The sequence below is a fragment of the Glycine soja genome, chromosome 15 (genome assembly GCF_004193775.1).
Source record: "Glycine soja cultivar W05 chromosome 15, ASM419377v2, whole genome shotgun sequence".
Taxonomy (NCBI): Eukaryota; Viridiplantae; Streptophyta; class Magnoliopsida; order Fabales; family Fabaceae; genus Glycine; species Glycine soja.
In genome coordinates, this window is record NC_041016.1 from 41,633,537 (window position 1) to 41,643,324 (window position 9,788).

Below are 9,788 nucleotides of genomic sequence, written 5' to 3' on the forward strand. Positions count from 1 at the left end.
AATAATATAAGAACACACACACAACATAGATTTAGAAACATTGAAGTGAAAGGTGATGTGTGTGGGGTGGAACTCCTCCTCCTACTACCCTTTCATTTTCATTTCCCACATTTCTCTCTCTCTCTCTCCCCCTATACTTCCTCCCTTCACTCCCCATCTCTCTCACTTTTCATTTCATTTTCGTTTTCTCTAAAACACGAATTTCTCATTTCACCCCTCACTCTCGGTCCTCCCCTTCCCTTCGCACTCGCTCCGATTCCGAGGTTAGTTTCCTTAAACACACCGTTTTGCGGCCTGCGCTGTTGATCGCACTTTCCAACGTGTGATGGTTTTCTCTCTCTCTCTCTCTCACAATTTTAGGAACAGGGTTTTCGGTTTTCACTGTTCCATTCAGTTTCCGAGCTCAATTCAGCTATTTAGCGTCGCGTCCTATTCAGGTAACTATCTTTCTTTTTCTCCATTTCTTGTTTTTTGTTCAGTGGAAAATCTCGATCTGTTGAATTTATGTATTATTAAAATTAAAATCAAAATTTTTAAAAATGGTCCTAATCAAGGTTTTAGATTACGATCACTATTTCATCACATTTTTTTACTAATACATTACTGACACATGCTGTCACAATTGTGGTTACAGAAAGAAACCCAATCATTTGTTAAAACCTCGAGCTTAAAAAATTAATAGTATTAAATGCATTTTCTCTTTAATTTTTTTTCTCTTTGATCGGGTTATTAATATTGTACTATCAAAAATGGCCAGAATCGCAGACCCTTTTTAAAACCTTGGGATTAATAAATAAGGAAGGTATTAAATGCATCTTCTCTTTAATTTTGTTTTTCTCTTTGCTCAGGTTATTTATACTGTAATAAATGGCAAGAATAAACCTTGGGATTAATAAATAACGAAAGTACATTTAAATGCCTTTATTCTTTAATTTTGCTTTTTTCGCTTTACTTGGGTAATTAACATTGTAATAAATGTGTACTGTGGTGACCGGATTTGGGGTGTTGGGGTTGGTGGGAACTATGAATTCCGTGTTATGTGTAATGTGTGTGTGCTTGGCCTTTGTGGGTTTTAAGGGATGGGAATTTTGTTGTAATTTTTCGTGTGAAATGATGATCATGTGATAAGTGGTAAGTACTAGCTTTTTTTTTCCCTATATATTTGATTCCTAATTGGGTATTATAGGCAAGTACTAGCTTTTTTTTTTTTGGGAATTTTGTTGTAATTTTTCGTGTGAAATGATGATCATGTGATAAGTGGTAAGTACTAGCTTTTTTTTTTCCTATATATTTGATTCCTAATTGGGTATTATAGGCAAGCATTATTATTAGATGGATTTTGATGGGTTGTTTCTTTTTTTGGGTCTGGAAATTTGTGCTTTCATGGTCCAGAGAAGAGAGCATCATTAAATACTCGGAGTCAGATTTTGCTGAAGTAGAAACTGGGTATTCATGCTTTTAATGATTTTCTTAATATAATAATATGGTGCTTCAGATTATTTTCGTTTCAATTTAAGCTGTGGTAGTTCTTTTTTAGCTTTTAAAGTGTCTTCATAAAGATCATTTCTTGTTTTCTCTGTTTTTTTTTTTTTGTGTGTGTGTGAATCAATTATGATATCATTATGCTCTTTTTTTTATCTTGATGTGGTTTGCAGCTCCTTCCCCTGTGCAAAAGAAATATCTGAAAAATGAAATTAAGTGGCTTATGGCAATGAAACTGAAAGCAAATTTAGCAGTTTTTTTGGTTTCTACTTTTTACTACCATTCTTCACTTTTGTAAATTTTAAGGCTTTTCTTTGTGGTTGTGAATTATTTAGGCAGAAGTTATATAATATAAGATGAGACAAATGAAGATAGATATTGAAGATGAGGTGCTTCCCAATGATATGAGTGGGACACAATTGAATGATGAGAGTTATGAAGGAGGTGCTGGCATTGTTCTGAAGAAAGGGCCATGGACATCAACTGAAGATGATATTTTGGTGGATTATGTCAAGAAGCATGGGGAGGGGAACTGGAATGCTGTTCAGAAGCACACCGGGTTGTTACGTTGCGGAAAAAGTTGTCGGCTGCGGTGGGCTAATCACCTAAGGCCGAATTTAAAGAAAGGGGCGTTTACCGCAGAAGAGGAGCGGGTGATTGCTGAACTTCATGCCAAAATGGGAAACAAATGGGCACGCATGGCAGCGCATGTAAGCATATATATAATTTCTTTGTCATACATATGCAGTTATAGTTTAAATGTTTTCTTGAAATCTTCGATTCTATTTGCTATTAGTGATGTCACTACTGTTATATCTTTCTTGTATTTTATCAAGGAACTTCCATCTGATAACCCTCTTTTGCTTTTGACTTCTCCCTAAAAATATGGAGCAAGCTAGTTTTATCTCTTGATGTCATACAATGACAAATCCACACATAAATAAAGAAAAGAGTTGATTAAATAATCAGCGTTTGGAGAGGTATCTCCAAATAGGTGATAAGCTGACGTAGAGGTCTACTATAACTAATGTGGCAGAATACAGTTTACATGTCTTTTGTTTGATTCCCAAATCCCAATGCATAACATCACTCATTCTGTATAAGTGTTATTTAATGCTGTAATATGTTTGTATGTCAACTTTTACACAGTATAGAGTTTTACAGTGTTTTTGTAAATTTTTTCTGTATATCATCATACTGGTTTAAGAAGTTAAATAACCATTGTTATGGTATGATACTTGGGAGACATTCATTTCAATGCAGTTTTTTATTTTCTGTGTTTGCAAATGATTTGTAATTCTATCATATCTACAACTTCAATTGCAAATTAGGTTATTAATAATCTTACAAAGTAGATAATAAAATACATCATGGTAACTGTTCATTTTTAAGAGTTAGAAGGTTGCCTATGTTACATTCTATTGGATGTTGTGGACTTGTGCCCCTTGACTAGGAAAACAATTGACTAGTATTATATTGCCAAAACAGGGAAGTGACAATTAAATCAATAATAAAGCTTATAGGTTTCTTGAATAATTTAAACCCCTTAATCTGTTATGATGGTTAATTTGTTTTGCTTGTAGTTGCCTGGTCGCACAGATAATGAGATAAAGAACTACTGGAACACCCGGATCAAAAGGTGTCAAAGGGCTGGGTTGCCACTTTATCCTCCAGAAGTGAGTTTGCAAGCTTTGCAAGAGAGCCAGCATAGCCAAAGCTCTGGTGGACTTAATGGTGGCGAAAAAATGCATCCTGATTTCTTGCAGAAAAACAGTTTTGAGATACATGATGGTATATTTGACAGTCTGAAGGATAATCAGGGAATCTTACCTTATGTGCACGGGCTTTCTGATATTTCTGTTTATGGCAATATGCTAAAAGGTCTTGATTCTTCTCAGTATTGTAGTTTTGTGCCACCAACATTACCTAAGTGTAAGCGTCTTAAAGAGTCAACAATACCATTTATCGATTCCTGTGATATGAAAAAATATGATTTATATTCATTTGATCAAATTCGAGACAATAATTCTAATAAGATTGCACAATCATTTGGAATGCAAGCACCCCTTGATCCTGGTCCCTCCTCGCACAGCTCAATGTGTTACAGCCATTCACTTTCAAATGGCAATTCCTCTACTTCTAAGCCTTATGAGGCTGTGAAGTTGGAGCTCCCTTCACTCCAATATCCAGAACTCGATTTAGGTAGCTGGGGTTCATCCCCCCCACCTTCTTTGCTCGAGTCAGTTGATGATTTCCTTCAGTCTCCTACACCAATCAGTACACTGGAGTCAGATTGTTCTTCTCCACAAAATAGTGGCCTGCTGGATGCTTTACTTTATCAGGCAAAGACTATGAGCAGTTCAAAGAACCATTGTTCTGACAAGAGTTCAAATTCTTCTACTGCAACCCCTGGTGACAGAGCTGACAGCTCTGCTTTGAATGTGTACGAGACAGAATGGGAAGATTATGCTGATCCTGTATCTCCCTTTGGTGCAACTTCAATATTGAATGAGTGCACTGGTCTTAGAGCCAATATGAATTCATTGAACGAACAGCTACCAGTTCAGACCATTACTGGTTAGTAATTTTCTGTCTGTGGTATGGATGATGATTATTGAAAACATCTCACTCTTATACATGTTCACATAGTTCTTTGGCTCAATCATAAATTTCTTAATTATTTTGGAGATTTCATGTTATATTATGGGTCCCTGAAAACTTGTTAATACTTATTTTATATGATAGAGTTTGCATCACAACGAATTCATTTATCAGTTTTATTGAAAATGCATGTGTTAGATTTAATCCTTAATTCCTGTGTTAATTGTCAGCTACTAAAGATCTATTGTTATTCTTTGTAAAGTTCCTCCTTAATTCCTCAATTCATGTGCAGGCGACCTTCCAAATTTAGAGTCTGTTGACCAGGTTTGGACCCCTGACAGTGAAAATCAAACCTTGTCCCTGTTGAATAATACTTGTCCGGACTTCTTGCTTACTTCAGATTGGTATGACCTAGGTTCTGGGCATGGCAAGAACCAGGCTATCAGTACTGATGCTGCAACGGCCTTTCTTGGAGATGATTTAGCCACTGACCATAAATATATGACTGCTGGAACTTCTATAACTATGTTTGGAAATCCATTCTAGCCCCTCTAAATGTACATTCAGGGCAAAAATAAAAAATGGGTTATTTCTCTGAACGTACGTTGGAGCCCTCTCCACTGGAAATCCAAACACTCGCCAAGTCAAGTCAGGTGTGGGGGTTTGGTTGTTGTGCAACGGCAGTGAATAAAATGCTTGCTGTATTTCAGCTGTTCATCCTTGGTTAAGAAAACTTCTATGAGATGTGTGATTTGAAACTCCATTACTAAGTAGACTTGTGTTGATTTTTTTAATATGATTGTCCAATTTCAATATTTGGTGGGCTGAAAAAGATTGAGTACCAAAAAATTGGTCAGAGACTAATGATTTCTTGTGGCTTTGTCAATTTTGTTTTGGGTGTTGCATGTATTGTACCATCATGAATCTTGTGTACACGAATGCTTTTGCAAACTCCTGATTTAATTGTTGAACTACATTGCAGTTGAAACATTGGACTGCATGGATTAAGAACGTCTTAAGTTTCTTTGCTTATGTTTTTTGTTTGAACAGATGCTATTTTTACCATTTATATGATTATTATTAGGCCAAAAAACAATATGTATAAAAATTTCTTAAGTTGCATTTTAATTTTGAAGCATACCTAACTTGCAAAATGTTTAAAATGGCTACAGGATAAAAAATTGGTATAATGTCGGCTTTAGTCTATAAACAATAAATTTTCAAGTTGTTCATGGTTAGCTGATTCCGCGTAGTAGTAGAACAGAACTTGGTTGTTACCTAGCCAACAACATAATTGTGCTCCTCTTGTTGAAAAAGAAAAAAAAAGAACCATGACCATGCATGACTTTGAAAAAATAAAAACTAAACAATTGATAAAATAATGACATATCAATTGATAAAATACATGAAATATTTGTTGGAGTACAAGTATGAGGTGAAGTCCCATATCGATTAAAAGTGAAAATGTTGAGCACCATATAAATGAAGAGAAAACCCATAAACATGAGCATTAAGATTTTGGTTAAAGTGTGGTGTGAAATTTCCTTATTCAAGTTTAAGGTAACACACACACACACACACATGAAACTAATTTTGATAATTCGCACAGTACACAAGTTGCAGGAGTTGGACAAATTCGAAAAGACAAAGAAATAATAAAAATAAACGGATCTTTCATCTAAAAATTAATAGACCCAACAGTATCAAAAACATTTTGCACTGTGCAAAAAAAGTTTTACTTTTCCATTGCATTAACAAGTTATTGTTGGACAAGTGGCCTCAATAACTTAAGAGGGGGGGGGGGGTGAATTAAGTTTCAAAATTTTCTCACTAACAAACTTTAATCCCCCCCCCTTTAAATGATAGACTTAGAATGCAAAAGAAGAAGAAGAAGAAGAAGCAATCAATTTAATAATGTTCTTTTAAATGTGCAAGATAAAGTAAACTACAGTAAAATAACTGAGATAAGGTAAGAGAGAAATGCAAACTTGATTTATTCTGGTTCGGTCACTTCCCATGCCTATGTCTAGTCCTCAAGCAAACCACTTGAGATTTTCACTAACTTTGTAAAAAACCTTTTTACAACTTCTGAACACCCAAGGAATCCCTTTCCCTTGTGTTCAGGAAACTCACAATTCAAGAGACAACCAGTCTCTTGATTACAAATTACTTTCTGAGATGAACAAAAAGATTTCTCTCCTTCAGAGTGGATAATTCAATTTGATGTTCCTGGATGAACTCTCAATAGATTTGCAAGTGTTTGCCCAAGAGTTGTTGAGAGAGCATTTGACAATGAAGTTCTCTTAGAATGTCTCTCTCTTACTTTTTGAAGTTAGACACACACATATATATAGGCTCTTCGTGCCTTTTCAAAATGGTTTGAAAAGATGTGTCTTTTCAAAAAGCTTTTTCTGAAATTTTTCACTGGTAATCGATTATAGGTTTCTGGTAATTACATAGTTATATTTTAAAGGGTCATGACTTTTCAAATTGAATTTCAAGAGTTTCGTTGCTGGTAATCGATTACACATCAATGGTAATCGATTACACATTCAAAATTCAAATTTCAAACCCTTTTAAGAAGATGATTTGCAAATTTGTCTTCTGGTAATTGATTACACTGCCTGGTAATCGATTACCAAAGCCTTGACATGTTGGAAACAATGTGTTTTGAGGCAAAAGCTGATCTTGAATGAATCTTGAAGCAATGCTTGTTTATTGAAGCAACCTTGTCTTAATCTTGAAGCAATGATTAAACTTTGAATGTTTGTTGAAGTAATCTTGAAAGCAACCATTGATGCTTTTTATGAGCTTTTCCATTTAGTTTTGTTGAGCCTATTTGAAGTGCCCTTAAAACCCTGTTTGGATCAACTTATGTACTTAACTATTATAAAAGTTGTCTCATCTAACTTATGGGAGGAGTTTTATTCATTTTACTTTCTTATTTTCTTCTCTTACAAGTGCTTATGAAGGAGGTAGTCTGAATCGGGCGTAATTGGAAAGAGAAGGTTTATGAAGGAGCTAGTCTCTAATCCAAGTTCAATTATTTCTCCTCCTATCATAAGAACCACCCCAACAACAACACCACCACAACCACACACAACAACAAAGGTATTGAAGAATAAAGGTTCCATTTTTATCTATTTTTTCCCTTTTTTTGTCTAATTTTTTGTGGTCTGATTTTTTGTGATTTAATTTTTGGGACAGGCTAACGACGGTATTGAAGGTTACGCGTTTTGCCCATGCAATGGTTGCAACAATAGGACTCGAGGTTACTGCTATGTTTTTTTTCGTTTTTTTAAAAGACTCGAGGTTACTGCTCTGCTCTTTTTCATTTTTTTTTAAAATAAAATTATCTCCTGCCATTTTTCCTACTAGAGTTGTTGCTGATTTCTTATTGTTTCTCTTATGTTCTTTTTCGTTGTTTTTTTTTTATAAAAAAAATGATCTTCTACCATTTTTGCTACAAGAGTTGTTGCTGATTTATTGCAATAATATGATTACCAGGGCGGTGTTGAAGAATAAATGTCCCATTTTTATCTATTTTTTTCCATTTTTTGTCTAATTTTTTGTGGTATTATTTTGACTGTGTTTTTGTGGAGAATTTAGGGGGGTGAGAAAGGAGAAGGGTGGCTTCAGAATCTTCATTATGGTGTGTTTGGCCTTGGAAACAGGCAGTATAACCATTTTTACAAGGTCTGCATTGGATTCTTACATTATTCTGACTTTCTAAGGTTTCAATTTGATTTTAATCATGGAGTTGTTGGTTGTTGTGGCAATTGATGCAGGTGGCAAAGGTAGGTGTCGCCGATTGAATGTAGAAATGAAGAATAATAAACTGCAATGTTGGCAATATTAAAGTCAATACATATAGAGATGTTCTTAATTATATACATCAAATGCTTTGATGATTGATTAAATAGGGTGAAAAGATGTTAAGATTTATGTGTTTTTATATGCATGTTGTTTTGGATTGAGAAAAATGGAATTCATGATTTTTCTTGGCAATTTGCAGTAATCTTTGATGTTATTATCAATTGCATGCAGCTTGCTTACCCGGAAGAGACTGCTTGAACTTGTCTATGCTATGTATGAAAAAGATGCCAAAAAGATCTTGATTTGTACTACGCGTAGATTATTTAAATCCACATTGTTTTTTTACTAATATGAAATCAATATATGATATCATGATATGCTATTTCGATAAGCGTTTAATTGATATCCATCGTGATTTTTGCTAATGAGATTGGCTTGACCATTGTGATGGACTTTTTTCATACAAGCTAAAGTCATAGGTTGCAGCAGGGTGGCCTTCTTGGCTCTCTAAGGTTGCTGGTGAGGCTATCAATGGATTAACCCCTCGGAGGGTTGACACTTTTGAGAAGATTGATAAGGTAAAGAGCATCTAGAACTCGATGAATAGTACACTTAATTTTGTTTCCAATTTTGGTTTGGTGATGTTGTTGAATTCTGATATGGTCTTGATGTCTAGATTTAATTTTTTGACAATGTTGAGCTGATTAATATTAATGACTTTACTAAATTTTAGCAAAAAAATTATTATTAAATATGACTTTGTGGTTTTATCGTCTGCTCTATTTACAATATTTTGGTTTGTTGTTTGGCCAGTCCGTTTCAAGACCAAACCCTTTTGATTTTTGGTGCCTCATTGCATTTTAGCATTAGTATTTTACTCACTAAAAAAGAGAGAGAAACATAGAGGGAAGAAACCACAACACACGTACGGTTATTATGGCGATGAAACTCAAATATCTGTCTTCCATTGTCGAGGATGTCATCATCAAGAGATGTTCACAGTAATCTCTCTTTCCACTCTTATAGCCATATGCTAATAATAATGATAATAATCTTATTATACAAGTATATTAGAATTATAACACGTGTATAGTGTTTTTTCATGGAAGAAAGTAGTTTTGTATTTTGTCCTTTTAATTTTCTCCATGTTGGTGTAGTTGGTCTCATAGAGCTTGGAAAAATTAAGAGAAAATGGAGCCAATTTCATGTTCTAATTTTGTGGTAGATTATTTTCTTATATCTAAATTTACTTTGCATTTGTTTATTTGTTACTTAGGAAACTGGACACTTCGGTAGAGAAATTGATGGTGGATTTTGAAGGGGGGTGGAACCCTGAAATGGGAAACTATTGCAGAAAATTAGTTGAATTTTGCAGTGGGAAGGCTGTGAGTGAATTGTGCCACAACATAGAAGGAAACATCAATGTTGGCTCATTTAGCAGGTTGATATATGACATGATGCTTGTGTAGGAGAGACCTAGCTACTATGATGAAGAAGATACCACGGTGTGCATAGTTATGATTTATCTCTCTCTCACGCACACTATTGTTTTTTGGAACAAAATGAACTTGGATATAATCTAATATCATAATATTATCTCCAATCAAAATTAAAAGTGGCATTTCATTTTGATAATAACTGATAATTTTAGTTACGAGATGAAATATGATTTTAATTGAAGAATATTTTGTGTTTATTTTTTGTTATAAACTTATAATGTACACACACAATTAACAGAAGTTGTTGAAATGGAAATATTGGAGATATCTGATGAACCCATTAGGGGTCCAGATTATCTTGCAGTGGTTGACCATGGTTTTATTCTTCATATTTTAAGTTATGAAGTCTAATTGGATTGGATATCAGTTCAAGAATCTATTGCTACTTAC

The 9,788-nt window shown here is 34.3% G+C and overlaps 1 protein-coding gene across 3 annotated transcripts; it reads left to right on the forward strand.

The window, feature by feature from the left end:
• On the forward strand, positions 1-5,115 carry LOC114387009 (transcription factor MYB33-like). Of its 3 annotated transcripts, XM_028347107.1 has the most exons (6): positions 1-263; positions 361-437; positions 1,393-1,446; positions 1,818-2,192; positions 3,066-4,059; positions 4,376-5,115. In XM_028347107.1, the coding sequence occupies exons 4-6, from the start codon at positions 1,839-1,841 to the stop codon at positions 4,627-4,629; spliced, it is 1,602 nt and encodes a 533-aa protein (XP_028202908.1). In that variant the 5' UTR covers positions 1-263; positions 361-437; positions 1,393-1,446; positions 1,818-1,838; the 3' UTR covers positions 4,630-5,115. The 3 variants fall into 3 exon arrangements, with proteins under 3 accessions (XP_028202908.1, XP_028202906.1, XP_028202907.1); XM_028347105.1 differs by lacking the exon at positions 1,393-1,446; XM_028347106.1 differs by lacking the exon at positions 1,393-1,446 and having other exon boundaries at positions 1-437.
• The last annotated feature ends 4,673 nt before the right edge of the window (positions 5,116-9,788 follow it).

Bases quoted from the DNA above. Each gene is read 5' to 3' on its own strand.
- LOC114387009 (XM_028347106.1), top strand. From the start codon at position 1,839: ATGAGACAAATGAAGATAGATATTGAAGATGAGGTGCTTCCCAATGAT. The intron at 2,193-3,065 runs GTAAGCATATAT...TTTTGCTTGTAG, and splicing joins GGGCACGCATGGCAGCGCAT to TTGCCTGGTCGCACAGATAA. The intron at 4,060-4,375 runs GTTAGTAATTTT...ATTCATGTGCAG, and splicing joins ACCAGTTCAGACCATTACTG to GCGACCTTCCAAATTTAGAG.